At 41.5% G+C, this 21,611-nt stretch overlaps 1 protein-coding gene across 3 annotated transcripts in view; it reads left to right on the forward strand.

Annotated features, from left to right (window-relative positions):
• The first annotated feature begins 4,397 nt into the window (after nt 1–4,397).
• Nucleotides 4,398–21,611, forward strand: part of Slc9a7 (solute carrier family 9 member A7) — a 156,313-nt gene continuing 139,099 nt past the window's right edge. Inside the window, exon 1 of one of the 3 annotated variants that reach the window (XM_021222775.2) lies at nt 4,398–4,869. In XM_021222775.2, coding sequence (XP_021078434.1) covers nt 4,542–4,869 — 328 coding nt within the window. In that variant the 5' untranslated portion in view covers nt 4,398–4,541. The remainder of the gene's footprint in view (nt 4,870–21,611) is intronic. The other 2 variants (XM_005085729.4, XM_013124984.3) reach the window with 2 other exon arrangements.

The raw sequence follows: 21,611 nt of genomic DNA on the forward strand, positions 1-21,611 counted from the left end.
TTTCAGATGCAGATTATAACAACATTTCTAGAGATCATATAGGGATGGAGTTAGCTAGATCACACACACACACACACACACACACACACACACACACAGGGTGGGGAGGGAGGGAGAGAGGGCGAGCCATTTTATATAAGGAACTTGGGCATTTGTTTATTTGGGTTCTTGGAATTGATTCCTGTGAATTTTGAGGACAACCACACTGTGGTAACAGCCCTAAGTATTCCCAAAGTAAGTCAAATTATCTCCCAGACCATGTGTCTACTTTAGAATGCTCCCACCTCTGCCTGAGGCTTCAGGACTTAACCATTGCAAGTGGAGAAAGCAGAAAGAATCATCTAGCTGTTCTTACAAATTTCTGCACAGAAGTGATATTCCTCACATCAGTCATAGCAAATTACAAAGTCACCACAAACTTCTAAGAGGTGGAAATTTAACTTTCTTTGTGTTTGCACCACAAATATTAGGGGCTACCGAGCAATGTTCACTGTAGGCCTTATGCCCCATGCTTAGGAATTGGAGATTTTTGTCCTCAAATGCATAAGCGCAAGCAAAAGCAAAAGAAACACGAGGAACCCTGGGTGAGTCTAAGCAGTTTAAGTCCACAGTCAGTTCAGAGAAGAAAACAGAACCATTAGAGGTTTAATATAGGAAATCTGTCGCGTAGGTATTGGAGAACTGAGAGCACCTGAAGGCAGCGATAAGAAAACCCAGAGACCGTATTAGGAGAAGCAGCCAGCTACCGTAACTAATACTGGGAGCACAATAGGCAGAAACTGGGGGTTCAGTGCAGCACCTGGGTCCTACACAATTGATAGCTGAGCCCCTAAGGAGGGGTTGCTGCTGGATCTAATCTGCAAGAGCTGGAAGAAGCTTCAGGTCAGAACATTTAGTGTTGTACAGGAACAGCAAGAATTAAGGAAGGAAGCCTTCTCCTTCAGGCTGCCTTCCCATAAACCCTTCTCACAAGCCTGACAAACTGCTAAGATGCCAGCTTCTCTCATATGACCTAGTTCTCTGGTTTGGAAGAAGAAGGCAATCCCAACTATGAAACTCCCTCTCATCTTTATGGCTCTAGCATGTGGAGTTCCAGGAGCTACTCATGTGCCACACTGTGATCTTGTTGCCATCTCAGCTCCTTTATTACCTATAGAACCTATTATCTGCCTTCAATTTCCTCTGGTGTGAATACCCAAAGCACTTGTAGATTTTCTTGTTAAATTCTGAGTCAATTAGTCACTCTTTGCATTGTTACAGAGCTCTATTTGCCCCTTTGGTTTGCTATCCTAGAAAAGCAGGCCGCTAATATTTATGCCTGTGCATTTCATAGCAATCTTCTGCATATGCATGACTTTTAGGCTTCAGTTTTCCTCCTTGACACCTCCTGCCCACACTCCATGGTAATTGAAGTCAGGGCACATCTGAAAAGGATTCCTTAAGGCCATCACTATCTATTTAAACCAACCCCAAACTGGAGGCTACTTAAGAGCAATTCAAGGGAGGACTTGTTTAAATTGATCTGTAGGGAAATTCACTTGTCCTGCACAGTTAGGTCAATTTAACGCAGGCTGATTCATTTTATCACTATCACAATTATGGTATAGAACAGTGCCATGCCCCACCCCACCTTCCTTGACTCATGTCCTAATCATGTCCTCCCTCACTAGAAACTACTGGTCTGTTCAACAAAAAATAGTTTTGATTTTGAGGTTGTCTTCCTGCTAGGGATGTCAAAGAGAAAAGAAGCAGTGAATATGATCAAAGCATGTTATAGTCATATATGAAAATATCATAATGAAGCACATTACTTTGTACAATTAATATACTTTAGTAGGATTCATTTAATATACAACCCCTTAAAAGATTCTTCTCAGCTGGCTGTGGTGGAACACACCTTTAATCCCAGCACTCGGGAAGCAGAGGCGGGTGGATCTCCTTGAGTTCCAGGATATCAAGAGCTATATAGTGAGACCCTATCACAAACAACAACAACAAAACAACAGCAACCACAAAAATGTGACGGGCAGTGGTGGTGCATGCCTTTGAGCCCAGCACTTGGAAGACAGAGACAGGTAGATCTCTGTGAGTTCAAGGCCAGCCTGGTTTATAGAAGGAGTTCCAGGACAGGCTCCAAAGCTACATAGAGAAACCCTGTCTCGAAAAACAAATGACAACAACAAAGAATTTTTTGTTGCTGGATATGGTGGTACACACTTAATCAGCACTTCGGAGGCAGAGGCAGGCAGATCTCTGTAAATTTGAAGTTACCTTGGTTTACATAGTGAGACCCTGGATCAAAAGGGAAAGAAAAAGTATGCATTTGCAAAAGCTGAGCATGGGGCCTCATGTTTGTGATTACAGTTCTTGACACCGTGAGACAGAGAGACAGAGACAAAGAAACAGATCTATTGAGAAATAGAGAGACAGACAGACAGACAGACAGACAGACACACACACACACACACACACACACGGTGGGGGTATCTTGGGACCAGAGAGGAAGGCTGTTGTCCCCACTCCTGTCCATCTGAGAGCTTGAGGGTACTTCTTCTTCCCCCAATGCAGCTGCCACAGTGTGCGTGAGAATGAAGGAAAAAAAAATAAATGCATTTCTTCTGTGTGCTTTGAACATTAGGAGCTCCTCTTTCTGGAGCTCTTTTTGTCCATGTCAATTCACCCTTCTAGGTTGGTTTGAGTCTGTTTTAGTGAAGACTGGAAGAAAAATAATGTTGAACTCATTGCTAATTCTAATTTGCTTCAATTCCGGTGTTCTTCATGAAGTTACCTGTCATTTTCTTTTCCGGATGTTTAAATGGCTTCTCTATGCCTTCTGTTCAGATGTGTTTTAGACTGGGGTGGATCTTGCTTTGTTGCCCAGGCTAGCCTTGAAATCCTTGATTCAATTCTGCTGACCTCAGCTTCTTGAGTAGCTGGGATTTAGGTGTGTGCCACCAAACCTAGAGAGGATCAGTTGAGTGGATTAATCTGTGTTTACTGGAATCAGAACCTCTGGGTTGAATGCGCTACAATGCAAATAGAAACATGTATAGATAGCGGCGTCTTTGGTGGATATTCAGGTGGATAGTCAGGTGGGTCTTTTTATGCTCTTCCTGAAGCAACTATTTTAGGTAATGATTAATCTTCTGGTTGTCTATTGTTGTAGAAGAAATTGTCTTCAAATAGTATGGTCAATTAAAATAGCACCAATCATTTCATTATTGCAGTTTCAGGCTTGTCTAGGTGGTTCTTGTTTGCAGTTTCTTCTATAATTATGGAGTAGGTAAAGATCCTGGTCACAATCAAGATGAAGAGATTCCTTGGTGTGAAGAAGGCACTAAGCAGTCTTGGCTAAATGCTCACCCAGAGGAAGGAGGGAGTGTTCTGAACAGACTAACTGCAAACCTCTCTGGAAGAGAGATTATGGAAAGTTGGTAGGGATATGAGATTCAGTAAATATGAACAGAGTGTTCAACATCAGGTAGTGACTGATTGTGTTAGGCTTTCTTTTCTTCCTTGATTAGAGAAACAAGGTGGGTTGAAAACTCTAGTTATTAGGACTTGTTCCAAGAGGTTTTATCTCTGAAAACCTTGCCATGATTCTGAGTTGGGCTTGATCCTAAAGTTCAATTAAATACTCCCTTATTTTCTGAGTTAACAGGAAGACAACATCAGGATAAAATGGCCCCTTCCACCCACCTGAGGACAGACCATCTGCCAGTCTTCTACACAGAATGGCAAGAGTTTTAGTTTCCTCTAGTTCAAACCTGTTTTCCCCGAAAGGATCAGTTGAAGTATTGATGATGGAGGTATTTATTTCATCGCTCTGACCGATTGCCTTTACCTACCCTTATATTAAGGCAGCCCAGAACATAGTTCATTTGAATGATGCCTGGAAGACTCTGGGGAGTCCAGAGACTCTGGATACAGTTAGAAAGGTGACAATTGAGAGCAATGTGTGTGTGTGTGTGTGTGAACAGTAATGTGGTTTTGTAACTCCTGGGAGGCCTCACTTTATTGGGCTCAGACCCAATGACACCCGCATGACATCAAACTCTTAGCGGTGGCCCTAGGGACAGGACTGGAGATTGAGGAGCGGATCAATCTGAGTTGATGTTCCTTGCCAGGAGAGAATGACCTCTGCAGTAGTCCCATTTAGGTAGCGTTGCGGCTACTACTCAGAAACTAGCTAGCTGACCCCAGACGGTCTGACCAGGTACTCCTGGACAGAACCACCAGCGCGGCGCCACGGAAGGGCTGACTGCCCCACCCGGACAGCGGGGTGGCCGAGCTCTAGGCGAGGGGCGGCGGGGGGGGGCGACGACCAAGGAACAGGTGCGCGGGCGGGGGGCGGCGCTTGGGGATCCTGCGCACTGCGCGCGCCCCTCCCCCGCAGCTTGGCGCAGCCAGGCCAGGCGCTAGCGGCTGGAGGAGGAGCTGCGGCCGTAGCCACCGGGTAGGTCAGCACCGCGGGAAGCTGCCGACGACCGCGCGGGCTGTTGCTGGTCCCCGCGTGGAAGAGGCGCGGGCGGCCCGGAGTCATGGAGCCTAGTGACGCGGTGCACCCTGGTCCAGGGAGGGCTGTGTGGGCGCTGTCGCCTCGGCTGCTGCTGCTGCCACTGTTGCCGGTGCTGCTGGGTCGGGGGCTGCGGGCCGGGGCCGCGGCCTCCTCCTCTGGGGCGGCGGCCGAGGACAGCAGCGCCATGGAGGAGCTCGCCACCGAGAAGGAGGCGGAGGAGAGCCACCGGCAGGACAGTGTGAGCCTGCTCACCTTCATCCTGCTGCTCACCCTCACCATCCTCACCATCTGGCTCTTCAAGCACCGCCGGGTGCGCTTCCTGCACGAGACCGGGCTGGCCATGATCTATGGTGAGTTCCCTGCCACTGCCCCGGCCCACATCCCTTGGGCGGCTGGCTGTGCTCCTCCCGGTGCCTCACAGTGCTCCCGCTTCACTTCCCAAGGAGTTTCTTCTTTTGCTTTTCCCGCTGAGACGCTGTGGGTTTCCAAGGTCAATTGTCTGCATTTTTCCTGCTTTCTGCTATGGTTAAAAAGCATTTTGTCCCGTTTCAACGTTTCTTTACCAGGAACCAAGATGAAAGACACAGAGGTGTCTTTGGCCCCTCTGCTTGATTATGTGTTTCTCTTGTGTCCCTCTCCATCAACCTCTACCCAGCTTCCCACCCCAGTTTAGATCTGCAGAGGGTACAGGGGCAGGAAGTGGGTGATTTCCCAGGGAGTTGTGCCACCCCAGGGGACAAGCCACAGATGGGTGAGAAAGAGGTCTGAATGTTAAGTCTTGACTTGAGCTGTCCATGATGGTCATCCCAGGTAGGTGCCCACTTCTGAGGTCTGTGTTCTTTTTATCTCTTGTGAATGATGTCTGAGGAGGAATGAAAGGTGAGTGCCGTCTAGGACCCAGATTGGTGATACCACCATGTCAGGCCTAACTATTGAGACAGGTATCCTTAATGTCTCATTGGGGAACTTATACCTATTTCCTTGTTTTCTGCAAGCCAAGGGTAGCTCTTGTATCCTTAAAATGGTAACACGGAGCAACTTTAAAGATACATTTCTGAGTGTGTGGAGGGGAAAGTGGTGGTTTGAATTCTGGAGTCAGCCCCCTTTTGTTAAGGATAGGCTGATACCACCATCCTTTCTGGATTTAGTAGTTCACAGCATGCTACACAGACAGGGTTATGACATGGATAATAACAGCCACAATCTGAGTCATCCTTTTCCCCCTCTGTGTGTGTGCCTCCTGCCATTCTCCCCTCACCCCCACTCCACTCAGTCGGAGCTGGAGCCAAGCATTCTTTTTAAATTTAATTCAGGGGTGTAAAAGCCTACAAGCAGCATCCTCCAATGAAATAAAAGAGTCACTTCGGGACTATTTCTCAAGCCAGAGCATTATTCTTCATCACAGTATACTCCACTCAGTTTCCATCCAGGGATCCCTGACAGAATGGAAAGCAGGCAGCTTAATTTTTAATGTGTAAATTACCCTTGGTCCTGGGCCTTTTGGGTCTCATGGTTCTTGGTTAGTTATTAAAAGCCAGGCTTATGGCCTCCAAACCCTTTCAGACAAATTATACAAGGGACTAGTCAGAAGGCTTCCAGTTTGGAAATAGTGGCCTAAACAGATCTTGAAACCATAAAATAAAAAACCTAGTTGGTTATTGGAAATCACAGGTCTCAGGACAGATTTTGGCCTCCATACTTGCTCAAGGAGTCTCTGTGGTTTGTGTTAGTTGGTGACAAATGAGTGACATGAGGAAAGCAGGTAAACTGAGATATTTTCTGAGCAGATAGTGAATGAGGAATTGAAGTATGCTGCCATCTTAGATGACTGACTCCGAGCCGTGTTGGAAATGAAGACTGCCTTTGTATGTTTATACAATGCTATGAGCATATATTTATCGTATAAGTCTCAGAACCAACTCCTTAAAGAGCAGTGTGAAATAGGAAGTACATTTGGCAGGCTCATAAATGCATGCTCAAAGACATAGAAAATAAATGAGGATTAAATATGTGTTCTGAAGATTATTCTATGTACACAGAATTCAGTAATTTTTATGTTTGGCTTTTGTTTTGTTTGAGACAGGGTCTTGCATAGTAGCTTAGGCTGTCCTGAAACTCATTGTGGAGCCTTGAATTTAGGGCAGTCCTCCTGCCTCAGTCTCTCGAGTACTGGGATTACATATATGAGCTACCACACCCAGCTTTAGACATCTTTATCTTAAGGCTTAAAAACGACAGTAGAATGTTCTTGCAATGATAGATACTTTAAAATTTACCTCAGTGTTTCAGTCATTGGGACCACATCCAGTGTGCAGTTTCATTTTGTGGATAATCATAGTATGAATCTCATAATATACCTGTATACTTTTGTCCTATGTCTTTGGGTCTACTTGTTGCTTTTAATTGTATTGAGAAATTGATTTTGTCAATATGTGAATTCCTGGATTATGTCAAATATTAATATGTTGATATGGGTTATTTGTAACTGTGAGAAAACAATTCTTTCCAGTATGTTTGATCTTGTGTTTCAATCAAAGTCTGTATTCTAATGTTATTTGATTACTAAATTTTCCTTTTTGTGCTTAAGATTATTGGAGAGATAAAGCAGGAGACTCTGGTCTCTGCACATGCACATTAATGTGCATATCTGAACAGACCTGTGCACACACATGCATCTGCCCACAGACAAAGAACTCCGATTTTATTTCTCAATATCAATAGAGGAAGTGAGTAGCTGTCCTTTTGTCTCTGAGTAATAAAGGGCAAGAAGGCTTAGGGAAGCACTTGTTGAGTATCTGCCCTGTTCTGAGCATGCATATTAATTTCTAGAAGCTACAATTTAACTTCAAAATTTTTATGAATACATTTTTTATGAATGAAAATGTTCAATTTTGAAATCCAAAACCTCTACAGTTTTTAAAGGTCTCTTTCCTATCATCTATTTTATTGGCACATATACATTGTACACAGTATTTGATATACTTTGACAGTGTATCTGCCCTCTACTTTTTTCTCCTCTCACATCCTGCTATTTCCCTTTGTTCCCCTAGAACAGTGCTTCTCAGCCTTCCTAATGATGTCACTCTTTAATATAGTTCCTAACATTGTGGTGACCCCCAACAATAAAATTATTTTTGCTGCTACTTCATAACTGTACTTTTGCTGCTGTTATGAATGGTAATGTAAATATTTTTGGAGATAGAGGTTTGCCAAAGGGGTTGCAACCCATAGGTTGAGAACCACTGTTCTAGATGTTCAAGCTTCTATTTCCATGTCATGAATATATGCATGCTTTTATGTTATATCTATAAAATCTCACAAGTGAGAGAAAATATGCAGTATTTGCCTTTTTCGGTTTTTTTTCCTGTGTAGTTTTGGAGGCTGTCCTGAAACTAGCTCTTGTAGACCAGTTTGGTCTCGAACTCACAGAGTTCTGCCTGCCTCTGCCTTCCAAGTGCTGGGATTAAAGGCGTGCGCCACCCCCACCCGGCTATAATATTTGCCTTTTTGAGTTTGACTTACTTATTGTGATAATCTGCAGCTGTACACATTTTTCTGCAAACCACATAATTTCATTCTTCATGGATGAGTAAAATTCCATTGTTTGTGTATACTGTTCCTTATCCATTTCTCTGATTACAGACACTAATTGTGAGTCCTGCTTCAGTAAGCATGGATGTGCAAGGATCTCTGGGATGTCTTGGAGTCCTTTGAGTAAATATCAGGAGTCTTTACCTTTTTCTATTGAACTGATATTTAATCTGAGAGGGGTATGTTTAGTATTAAACAAATAAGCTAGTACAGTTAGATGGAAGTATATGTAATGGACTAATCATTGGTTTCCTTAGGGGACAAACCTCTGGAGCTGTGACTTTTGGGTGGAAGGGAGATGTCACCATGTACCTTTCTGTGCATTTTGGTTTTTGAACTGTAGAAGAGTAATTACCTAGTAGCATATATATGCTGCCTTTCTGTATAATTTGTGATATGTATGCATCTTATATCATTCAATGTAACACTCACTTCTCCCTATTTATATGATGGTATATCATCCCATTGTTCCCAGGGAGTAGTTATTACACTACGAATTTGCACAAATAGATCTTGTAGTAGCAAGTATTTCCTTGGGACAAAGGGCCTAAAGACAATAAGAGACACATTGTGAATGTTTTAGCATTTGTAGTAAAAGACAAGTACTACAGTATAGTTACAAGCATTCTTCCCTGACAAGAGGCCAAGGCAGCTAGCTACAAGGCATAGTGTTCCCAGACCTGACTTTCCAGGGAGTTTGAAATCAGCCCCCAGACCTTGACATGCCAGCTGCAGACATCTGGCTGAAGCATTAGCATGGTACCAGTCTAACCTATTTTTGTTGGCTCTGTTGGTGATTAAGCACCATCTAGTAGTTACTGGGCCCTGCATGCCTGCACAGTCGAAATAGCAGAGTTTTGAGGCAGGGGAAGGTAGCATAAATAGACTGTCAGTTAATTGTGGTTCTTTCTCATGTTTACAGTAGTTCTACTTCCTCCGTAGTGTTTTTGTGACAACTGACATGTATCCAAAATACATGTCACTATACTACACTAGCCTACCACCTGCTTCTGAGTAAAAATGGTCAGCCATTGCAAGTTTTTTCGGTCATCAGCTCCCTTCCACTGCTCTGTTGATGATTGGAACTGGATTGCTAAGCACAGCCTGAGAGTGGACCTTACAGACAAAGTGTGAAAGGGCAAAATATGATGTAGTAGTATTAAACTTACACATGGGCATCTGTGTTGGTGAGACTTTCATTGCTCTGATACCAGAGAGAAACGACCTATAGGAGGGGGTATTGGTTTCATCTCATGGTTTTAGCCTGTATTGGTGTGGAGGGCTTTGTGGAGCATAGGGGTTTCCATTATATTGTCCAGGAAGCAGAGAGTGTGTCTGCTGTATTGGCTAGTTCTCCCCCCTCCTTATTTAATCCAGATCCCCATCCATGAAATAGTGTTGCCTACTTTCAGGGAAAGTCTTCTTTTCTTAGATTATCTTCTCTGGAAATTCCTTCACAGACACATTCAAAGGTACACTTCAGGGTTTTATGTGCTTGCTTCTCAGTCCAGTCATGTGACTGATCATGTTAACCCTCCCTTACAGAGTTTACTGGTTGAGACACAATACACAAACACATCTTCTTCACTCATAACATTGTACCATGGGCTCCTAAAGGCTCATAACTATCTCATACTGCAAAAAAGATTTAGTACATCTCCAGAAGCCCCCAGTGTCAACAGTTCCAGCACTGCTCAAAAGTTCCAGCCCCATATTTCCTCAGAATAATGAAATCAACTCTTAGCTGTGAGGCCCTGTAGAATAATGCACACAGAGAGGAGGTTGCCTATGGAGAAATGGAAAGGGAGGAGCAGACAAGAGCATGTAAAACTAGGACCACATGGACAACATCCAAGTCTGCTACCTTCAAGACTCCAATTTGTGGGGGTATGGCCCATTCAGAAGATACCCTCCATACCTTATTCTTATTGTCCTGTTATAAAATACTTGGCTTCTTTTGAAAGACTTTTTTGTTGTTTGTTTGTTTTGTTTTTCAAGATAGAGTTTCTCTGTGAAATAGTCCTGGGTGTCCGGGTGCTCACTCTGTAGACCAGGCTGGTCTCGAACTCACAGAGATCTGCCTGTCTCTGCCTCCCGAGTGCTGGGATTAAAGGAGTGCACAACCGCTGCTTGGCTTGAAAGAGTTTTAAAAATAATCTTTAAAGGATTGTTGTTTTGATGTGTATTTGTGCATGTGTCTGTCTCACACGTACGTGTGCATCACATGTGCGCAGGTGCTAGAGGAGGTCAGCAAGTGTCAGAGTTGATGAAGCTGGGATTGTCAGCAAGTGTCAGAGTTGATGAAGCTGGGATTGTCAGCAAGTGTCAGAGTTGATGAAGCTGGGATTGTCAGCAAGTGTCAGAGTTGATGAAGCTGGGATTGTCAGCAAGTGTCAGAGTTGATGAAGCTGGGATTGTCAGCAAGTGTCAGAGTTGATGAAGCTGGGATTGTCAGCAAGTGTCAGAGTTGATGAAGCTGGGATTGTCAGCAAGTGTCAGAGTTGATGAAGCTGGGATTGTCAGCAAGTGTCAGAGTTGATGAAGCTGGGATTGTCAGCAAGTGTCAGAGTTGATGAAGCTGGGATTGTCAGCAAGTGTCAGAGTTGATGAAGCTGGGATTGTCAGCAGTTGTGGGCTACCTGACATGGGTGCTGGGAACTGAACTCACATCCTCTGGAAGTGCTCTTAACTGCAGAGCAAACTCTTCAGCCCCTACTTTTAAATTATTTTAATCTCTTCAGACATCATTCCTTCCTAAGCTATATCTTTTCATGGACTTTTCTTAGGGCTTTGTAAGATTTTCAGATCTTTGGGTTCAGTTTTCTTCCGATTCTCATTGTAACCCTGGCTAAGAGCTTCTAGCCGCATCCACACCACATCCTGAATGCTGCTGCCTTTCTGAAATTTCTTCCTTCAGATTAATTGGTTTGTTGTCTTTTTTTTTTTTTTGGTTTTTACGAGACAGGGTTTCTCTGTATTGTTTCAGAGACTATCGGTCCAGCCCGGCCTCGAACTCACAGAGATCCGCCTGCCTCTGCCTCCCGAGTGCTGGGATTAAAGGCGTGTGCTGCCACCGCCCGGGTTGGTTTGTTGTCTTTAAAGATGGTTTTCCACAAGAAGTCTCAGGACATGTATAAAAATATAGACAGGTTATTTGCCAGAATGTAACACGAATGTCTTCTATGTCTTCTGATCCAATTCTAATAGAATCTTTGTTTTCCATCTGAAACTTTGTTGAATTCTGTATGCATCCTCGTCTTCTGAACTCCCACTGGCCTCAGCCTGCTTCCAGCAGTTTGGCGCTTCCACAGCTTCAAATGTTTTCCTATTTCTCTCACAGACCAAAGGCTTCTGCACCGTATTATCAGGTAGTCATGGCAACAGCCCCAGTTCTCTAGCGCTACCTTTCTGTTAGTGACTTTCTTATTGCTGCTTTTGACAGAGACAGCTTAGGGCACGAAGGGTTTTTTGTTGTTTGTGTTTTTCGTTTTTGTTTTTGTTCTTTCGAGACAGTGTTAATCTGTGTAGCCGTAGCTGTCCTGGAACAAGCTTTGTAGACCAGGCTGGACTCAAATTCACAGAGATCTCCTTGCCTCTTCTCTCCTGAGTGCTGGGATTAAAGCCATGCATCTCCACACCTGGTTGAGGAAGGATTTATTTTGGATTATGGTTTCAGAAATTTCCGTTTATCATGACAGGGAGGACATAGCATAGTAAAGCAGCTTATATTGTTGTGGCGGGTTGTGGGAGACACTGCACTTGTGGGACTTTTCCTTTGTCCTCTTTTATTCCATCTGGTTCTTCAGGCTATGTGGTGGTGGTGGTGCCCACAGTCAGTATAGATCTTGTCCCTTCTGGAAATGCACTTATAGACACACTCAGGTGTGCTCTACCAATATCTTAGGTGCTTGTCAGTCCATTCAGGCTGACACTCAAGATTAACTATCTAACCCTGTGAACATTCAGGCTGACACTCAAGATTAACTATCTAACCCTGTGAACAAACAGATGCACTTTCCTCCAGGTTAATCAAGTCTTCTCTTAAAAATAGCCTCTCCTTAGCCCAAGTGTGTCGTAGTCTCACTTTGGTAACAAATGTCCCTGGACTCAAATGCTCGGCTACTTGAAAAGCTGTGTGACTTTGGGTCAATTCTCAGAACTTTTCTTTTGGGAAATGGAGATAAAATTGCTTACCTCATCAGGTGGAAGTACTTTAAAAGGTTAAGATACAGTGTCTGATAAATAGCATTTTGTAAACATTACTTTCCATTCTCACTTTTTGATTTCCTTGGAAAGCATTGCTTCTTGAAGTTTGTTTGTTCAGAAGAAGCCAGATATAATTTTAAGATTCATGAAGGCACAGGTAATGGTGAGGAGAACTGCATGTTATTATTTTTGGTGTGCTATTTGCTAATGCCTAGAAAATAGTTGCAATGCACCTACCCTTTTCTTTTATGTAGCAGTTTCACTTGTCCTTTATCTTCCAGAAATGTATGCTAATATATTACATTGAACATTTGCTGCAGCAGAGACAATAAAAGAAATAACAAGAGTGGAATAGTTAAATGATGTCACAGTTCAATTAAAGAATACTATACAGCCAGTGGAAAAGAGGGGTTGTGAGATAGAAGGCAACTAACTGTTCATTAATAGTGTTGTGGGAGAAGATAAGGTACAGAATATTATATGTAACATTCATTGTCTTTGTTCTGTCAATGATAACATAAAGTATACACTTAAACACTATGTTTAATGTGTGCTTTTTTGTAAACACATAAAATTGGTTGTGAGCTTAGCTTTTAATGGCTGAGCCATCTCCCCAGCCTGAAAATGTAACCTTTCACTGGGCCTGGTAGTACCTGCATTTAGTTCCAGATACTTACGAGGTCAATGGAAGAGAATCTAAGTTTCAAGGACTGCCTAGGCTACAGAGTGAGCTTAAGGCCAGACTGGGCAGCTTAATAAGACTCTGTCTCAAAATACAAAAGTTAAAAGAGCCAAGGATATAGCTCAGTGGTGCAGGCCCTGTCCAGCATGTGCAAGGACCTTGGTACAATCATCGTACCACAAAAAGTTATCATTAGAAAATTGCTGTTTTGTAGCTCCTAATGGGAACTGATTTAGATAATGAATATCAGAAAATTCCAGTCACAGATAAAGGTCAGTTGTGTATACCCACTGCAGAGCCTACCTATCTCCAAAACATAGCTTCAAGCCCATGGCCACTTAAGACAGTCCCAGATTAACTCAGAGGGCCATAGAATAAAAAGACATGAACGTGGGAGAGGGACTTGGAGGATTGGGGCAGGAAAGACATAAAGAGGATGAGGGGTGGCAATCAGAATGCATTATATGTACATCCTTGTGTGTGTGTGTATGAAAATTATTTTCATTGCAACTTCCTAACTGTAATTTTGCTATGGCTATGATTCATAATGTAAGTACTTTTGGAGATAGAGGTTTGCCAAACTGGGTTGTAATCCACAGGTTGAGAACTACTGCACTAGATAATTTTCACTTTAAAAATGTTCTTTATTTAATAAAGAACTATATGATTGGGAAAAGTCAAACCCAGTCTAATCCAGAATTAGACTTCTCTTTCAGTTTACAAGAAATAAAGGGACTGGAGAAGGTACAGCATGGTATGAGAAAATAATTAGACAAATTGAGAATGTAAACCAAAGAGTCAATGTTAAGGGAAACTGACAGGGTAGGGGGAGCTACATTAAGGAAGACCTGTATCACTTGATTAGCTCTTGGTCCATTAAAATGAATAGCAAATGTTTGTTTTGGGGGCAGTTAGTGTTTTGTCAATGTGGACTTGCATAGATGATGTAATAGTTAGAAAATTATTTTTATTAGGATAATTGGAGCAATATGGGAGAATATACTTGCTCTCTTAAAATATAGGCTAAACTGTTTAGAGGTGAAGTGAGCAGGGTCCTAATATGTTTAACTTTGGTAAAAATTCAGCCAAAAATCAAACATAGATTATGTATGTGTGTGTGTGTGTGTGTGTGTGTGTGTGTGTGTGTGTGTGTGTGTGTATGTATGTATGTATGTATAGATACAGAAAACAAAGCCAAATATGGCAATATACTGGCAATTATTAACATAGGCGAAGGGTGAAATGGTGTTCATTAAAACTGCTTAAAATTTTTCTTGAGTTTTGAATTTTTAAAAAGTAAAATATCTTGAGAAAGGATTTGGGATCTCACTCAGATGGTAGAATGTTTGTCTAGCTGAATGAAATTCTGGCTTTGATTGCCAGCACCATATAAACCAGATGTGTACATGTTTGAAATGTCAGCATTCAGGAAGTTGAAGCAGGAGAAGCAGTTCAAGCAGCACAGAGAGTTCAGGCTGGCTTGGGCTACATGAAATGCTCTCAGAAAAACTGAGAAAGAACAGCTATCCTGTTAACCTGCTAGTTGTTAACCTCCCTGAAAACTACGCTAAGCTGTGTATGTGGTTCCTGTAGTTCTAGTCCAGGTTTTTGACACTAACTCTGACATTATTTTACACGAGATCTTAGACCTAAGTGAGTTGCGAATCAGTAAGTTTTTTAAATTTCACTTTCTGTTTGATTTTAAATTCACGTGTCTTTAAAAAAATCACCTGTGCTCTACCAGGTGTGGTAGTGTATACTTGTAATTTTGGCACTTGGAAGATGGAGACAGGGGAATGAGTTGAAGGTCTTCACCAGCTACATAGCAAGCTTGGACTATATGAGACTCTGTCTCAAAAAATAACAACTAACCAAACAAGCAAAACCCAATAAAAATGGGGCTGGAGAGATGACTTAATTGGTAGTATCTGCCACATAAGCATGAAGACAAGTTTGGATTCTCAGCACCCACTTAAAAACCGGGCGTGGTGCTAAGTGTCTGCAGCTCTAGTACTGCGGTTGGAGTGAGGCTGGCTCACTGACCAGCCAGTTTAGTCCAGTTGTTGGTCTCTGGGCTCAGTGAGAGATCTCTCAAAACTCGTGTGGAAGAAAGACAGAGACAGTTGGCATGAACCTTTGACATCCGTGTGCAATCACACACACAAACACATTTGCACCCACACAAACATAAAAAGCATATTAAAATAAAAGGCAATGAAAAATTGCCTGTGCTCTTAGCATAAGTATCTTTCCCATGTGATCCTCTGTTCCTTTCTCCATCTGTCAGCCGGAGGAGGAGGATTCCACGACCTTACAGAGTAGGAAAGGCACAAGATGGGAGGTACCTGTTCCCTGAATAACCACGTGGAGCCAGCCTTCCCTTCCTCTGGCCCATTACATGTGTAAAACGGGCCTCTCATGTTAGATCATGAAAACATGGGGTGGGTTTGTTTTAACAATGAACATTGTCCTAACACAAATGCCCATAATGATTTAAAGCTAAGTAGCATGCTTTGATTAAAAGAGAAAGCTCTGCACTATAATCTTGTTCCTATTTTCCAGCCAAAGAAATTGAAACTTGGTTCATGATCTTTCTTTTTTCAGGGTTACATGATTGTAATTAGGTAGTGGGTCTTTTAAAGGATGAGATCGATAAGACTTGGGATGTGTTTGGTCAAGAGAAAGTATAACCTGAATCCTGTCCCATTACCTGATCCAGAAAGTCTCAGGAGTATAAAACAAAGACAAATAACCCTTTTGTAGTAGCCTAACCCCAAACTCCAGTGCAGAATTGCAAGGAGTGCAATTGCAAGCCTAAGGGCTTTATCTAAATGGGAGCAAAATGTCTGCCCGGTTTTAGCTCAGAGGTCTTCTGGTGTTAACACCATTGATGTCACAGAGGCTACTATAGTGTTGATGTCACAGAGGCTACTAGTGTTTTAAGTGGAAAACCTTTAAGAGATCTTCAGAATGACTGTACAGGCCTTTTTTTGCATAGTATAGTGACTTAAATTTCTTGACTTTAGGCCTTATTGTTGTTGTAAAGGTGGGCTTTAGATTGTGTGGGGCCTGTTGTACTTTCATGCTTCTTCCTGACTATGTGGTGGGCTTACATTGTAAGCCCTGGGTGAGTGCAGATACCTTTCTTGCTTGCTTTCTTCAACTCCTAGAATGGTGCCTGTCATATTGAAGGTGCTATGTAAACATTTAATCATTCTAGCCTATGGGAAACCAATATACTATAATGGTACTTGGCATTAAATGCCTTTGTTCTAAATTCTTGTGTTTCAGGTTCACACCAACAGGAAGAACTTAAAGATATAAAGGTGTGCGAAAATATCTGCATGAATGGGAATAGACTGTTTAGGACAGAGAAAGGACAGGTGACATATAAATATGTGTGTTTTAGAAAATGGTGTGTTTAATTGATAGGCTACATGGTGGTTTTGTTTTTCAAGGTTAGGAATGAACACAGGGCCTTGGACATGCTACCATTCAAGTATATCTCTGGCCCTTGATTTCTTTTCTGAGAGTATGTATCCCAGAGTAGTTTTGAACTTGTAATCTTCCTGCCTCAGCCTCCTTAGTGCTGGGCTTATAGGTCTCTGTTTTTTTTTTACTTTTGTAAAATACATATGTCTTAAAAATTACTATTTTAACCATTTTGACTTTACCATTTAGTAACACTTATAACATGTACAAAGTCATGTGGCTATCACCACTATTTTGAAAATTTTTGCTAACATCTGGAATAGAAATTTGGTATCTCTTAAACACTAATGTCCCATATCTCCTTACTTTTTAGCCCATATTAAGATTTTTGTCCCTATGAACTTTTTTATATTAGAGATTTCATGTAAGTAGATTCCTCTAAATTTATCCTCTTGTGTCTGTCTTATTTTACTTCGCATAAATCTTAGGGCTTTGTGCATACTGCTGAAGTACTCTACCCCATTCATCCTGAATATAATGCTTTTTCAAGAGTCCTCCATGTTGTATAGTATTTATGAACTTCATACCTTTCTATGGCTGAATAGTACTATGATGGGTATTTAGACTGTTAAATTATACTGCTATGGAAATTTACATACAAATATCTGTTTGAGTATCTATTTTCAGTTCTTTTGCCAATACACCAAGGAATAAAATTGCTGGTTCATATAATGACTATATGTCTGACTTTCTGATGAGCCACTAAACCTGTTTCCATTAGCAGCGGCACTATTTTGTATTCCTATCCCTAGGTACGGTACAAAGATTCAGATTTCTTCTCTTCCTCTCCAACACTTGTATTTTTCTCTATAGTTTTTCAAAATAAAGCTACCTTAGTAGCTTTCCAATTGTGACTTTGATTTGCATTTTGCAAGGGACTCAGTGTTGAGCCTCTTTTGTGCTTATTGTTGATTTGCATATCTTATTTAGAGAAACATTTATGGGTTAGTTGTCTGTGAGTTGTAGGAATTCTTCATATAGTTTACATATTAATTGTTTAGACATGTAAATTGCAACTACTTATTCCCATCCTATCTGTTGCTTTCTCATTTTGGTTAGTACTTGCATCTCATCTGCAGGAAAAAACCTACCCTAACACAGTGGTATACAAATACTTTACTCCAATCTACCTCTGCCTTTGTCCTTTTATAGTATTGTCCAGAATTGTATCTTTACACAGTGTTCCCATTAGCATATATTTATGATGACTGGTTAGTTTTTTTAAGACAGGGTTTCTCTGTAGTTTTGGAGCCTGGAACTCAAGCTCTATAGACCAGCTTGGCCTCCAGCTCACAGAGATCCGCCTCCCAAGTGCTGGGATTAAAGGTGAATCCCACCGCTGCCTGGCTGATGACTCCTTTTATTTGCTTTTTTGGGGGGGGTGGTTGAGGCAGGGTTTCTCTGTGGCTTTGGAGGCTGTCCTGGAGCTTGCTCTGTAGACAAGGCTGGCCTGGAACTCACAGAGATCTGCCTGCCTCTGCCTCCTGAGTGCTGGGATTAAAGGCGTGCACAGGAAGTTATAAGCCAAAAGGCTTTTATTGTTACCTGATTTTTAAAGTAGTAGTCTTTATTTCTTCACATAAATTTGAGTTACTGTGTAGTGTCTCTCACTTGAGCCTGAGAAATCCCTCATATTTCTTGTTTATTATTAAGTAATTAAAGTTCCTTAGTTGTTGTTTATCTGTGAATTTCTTAACATTTTCACTCTTGAGGAATGGTTTTGCCAGATGCAGAATTCCAGGTTAATAGAGTTTTTCCCCCATTTAGCGTTTTAAATATGTCATCTCATTTTCGTCTCATCTTTAAGATTTCTGCCAAAATTAATTTTAACCATATTGAGAAGCCCTTCTATGTTTCAAAATTATTTTTCTTCCTGATTTTAAGCTTGTCTTTAATAAGTTTAATTATGGCATATTTTGATGTGGGTCTTTTGGATTAATCCTTCTTTTTTTTTAAAGATTTATTTATTTATCACATATACAGTGTTCTGCCTCCATGCCAGAAGAGGGCACCAGACTGAATTATAGATGGTTGTGAGTACCATGTGGTTGCTGGGAATTGAACTCAGGACCCCTGGAAGAGCAGTCAGTGCTCTTAACCTCTGAGCCATCTCTGCAGGATGGATTAATCCTTCTTGATGATTCCTTTTTTTAATTTTTGGTGATTCCTTTTTGCAAATTACTTTATTACTTATTTTATGTGTACGGGTGTTTTGACTGCATGTATGTCTGTGTATTAGATGTGTGAAGTGCTTGTGGGGGCCTGAAGAAGCTGTTAGATCTCAGAGATTGGAGTTATATATGGGAGGTTCAGAGCCACTATGTGGTGCTAGGAATTGAATGCAGGTCCTCTGGAAGAACAGCCAGTGCTCCTAACTGCTGAGTCATTTCTCCCCAGCCCACGCTTGGGGGTTCTTGAGCTTTGCAGATGTCTTGTTTATGCATTCATCAAGTCTGGGAAGCTTCCAGCAGTTATATCTTAAATATTATAAGATTTTTTTCTCTCCTTCTAGAATTTCCACAATGTGGTTGTTGACCTACTTGATGCTGAGATACAATTCCATCGGCTTTCTTTACTTCTCTACATATTTTTCTCTTTCAGTTTCTCAGGCCCAACAATTTCAATTCTTTTACCTGCAGGTTCACTAATTCATCCTGCTACCTGCTTAAATATTCTGGTGTCCCCTCTAGTCAAATTTTCAGCTTCAGTGTTTGAATGCTTCCTTTTTATAATTTCTATTGATATTTTCATTTTATTCGTGTTTGTACATTGTTTCCTTGTTTTCCTTTGTGTCTTCATAGCTTCCTTTAAGTTTTTAATCATATTCACTACTCAGAGTTTTTGTATAATATGTTCAGGATCTTGACCTCTTTATATGATTTCTGTCATTTTTCTCTCCTTGAATAGGCCATACTAGCCATTTTACCTAGCTATATGTTTTTCATCTACCTTAAAGTTTTCTGTTGTTGTTGTTGTTGAGTGGGGAAAATAAACACCTTGACTCATTCATTTGGATAGTCTCCAAAAACATATACAAAAAAGCATTGAATAAAGTCTTCTCTTCCCCTTCCTGGGCCAAGCACCAAGATCTTATACTGGGAGTACAAGCTGCTGTCTTCAGATTTGGTGCTGAACTGAGAACAGGTACAAATAAAAAAGGTTTTGTTTTGCTTTTGAGACAGGGTCTCTTTATGTAGCCCTGTCTGGCCTGGATCTCATTACATAGACCAGACTGGTCTTGAACTCACAGAGATCTGCCTGTCTCTTCCTCCATAGTGCTGGGATTTGAGATGTGCACCAGGCTGCTCTTCTTAACCACATCCTATTTTTTTCTTTACTTAAATTATTTTTTTCATTTATTTTACATACCAACCACAGTTTCCCCTTCCTGTTCTTTCCCCACACCTCCCATCTATCTCCCCCATCCACTCCTCTGTTTAGAAAGGGGTAGGCCTCCCATGGGAGTCAACAAAGCATGTCATCCTATCCTATTTTTAAAAATTAAGACTGTATTTTCAGAGACATTAAAATGTCCAAAGAACAGTGTTAAGCCTTGCATTTTGTTGAACCTGTTTAACATGTTACTAAGATAATAAATGTCCTGTGGTACATCTTCTAAGTTTACTGTAGGCTCATATCACTTTTTTTTTGCTGAGAATCTAGCAAGTGAGAACCTTTTAATTGGGGTGTAAGTTTAGCATTATACCCAATTCATTTCCTCCTATTATGATTTTCCATATTTATTCCTAAAACACATTTTAGATAAAGCTACATTTCTCTCAGTTCGTTTTGGGTTATTAAAAGGATTGGCTCCAGATTCCTTTTTACTAAAAGTAGAACTAACTAGGTACAGAGATTGCAGTTACAAACCTCTCAGTATTGACTGTGCCTTTCCTAGTAGAATCCTGATCTTTAGCTCAGCATGTTGCTGTGCAGTGAAAAGTGCCTCTGCCTCTAGGTATAGAAATGCAACTAGGTTCTGGCTAGAGATAGAAGGCAAAGTGAAGTGTTGGGTGGACTTGTATAAAATATTCTTATTTTAGACATGCTATCTGTCTGGTCCTTGGATTATTGATGTAACTGCTAGAGCCTCATCAGCCTTTTTAGATCAAGAAATGACCTTGAGAATGAGAAATACTTCTGGCAATACATTAAAGTAGAATTTGCCAGAATCTTTGAAAGCATAAAGCTTTCATGTTGGGTTTGGATTACATACTTGTGTACTTCTTTTTTTTAGTGTTTTCAAGACAGGGTGTCTCTATGGCTTTGGAGGCTGTCCTGGAACTAGCTCTTGTAGACTAGACTGGCCTCGAACTCACAGAGATCTGCCTGCCTCTGCCTCCCAAGAGCTGGGATTAAAGGCGTGCGCTACCACCACCCGGTTGGTACTTGTGTACTTGTGAGAGTAATTCAGGTTTTCTGTTGGCTACTGAACCTAATTGTGATGCTTATGTCAAGTCGTTAGTGTTACTTGAATTTAAATGGGAAACATGGGGTGTTTTGAGATGCTGATGCAGATGCTCATACCTACCATGAGTTCTACTGGTAAGTGAAGAGTAGACAAGAGTCCAGATGATAGTTTGAGGAAGGGTTTCAGACTTTATTTATTTATTTATTGTTTTTTTTTTCGAGACAGGGTTTCTCTGTATTATTTTGGAGCCTGTCCTGGAACTTGCTTCATAGACCAGGCTGGCCTCAAACTCACAGAGATCTGTCTGCCTGCCTCTGCCTCCCGAGTTCTGGGATTAAAGGTGTGTGCCACCAATGCCTGGCAGGTTTCAATGCCACCTGCATATTAGATAAGAAGGTCTTGTATTAAGGCCTCTCATGGCTGTGACTTATTACAGTGAAAGGGAACACGGATTAGCAAGGGAAAAACTCATGATTTTATGAGTGCAGTCTGGAAGAGTTTAGATGTGAGCTTCTTAGGGGATTTGAGAGTGAGTTTGTTACTACAGCAAGCTTCATCCTCTGGCAGCACACACTTGTAATTTTGCTTAGGTGGTCTCCCAGGATCCCTGCTGGGTAGGAGGTCTAATTCAGGTTCTTGCACATGCTAGGTAGATACCCTACCATTGAGACCTCTCTGAAATTTCTGGCACTCAGATGGAAAACAGGTGT

Source organism: Mesocricetus auratus, unplaced genomic scaffold, assembly GCF_017639785.1.
Source record: "Mesocricetus auratus isolate SY011 unplaced genomic scaffold, BCM_Maur_2.0 Super-Scaffold_100033, whole genome shotgun sequence".
Taxonomy (NCBI): Eukaryota; Metazoa; Chordata; class Mammalia; order Rodentia; family Cricetidae; genus Mesocricetus; species Mesocricetus auratus.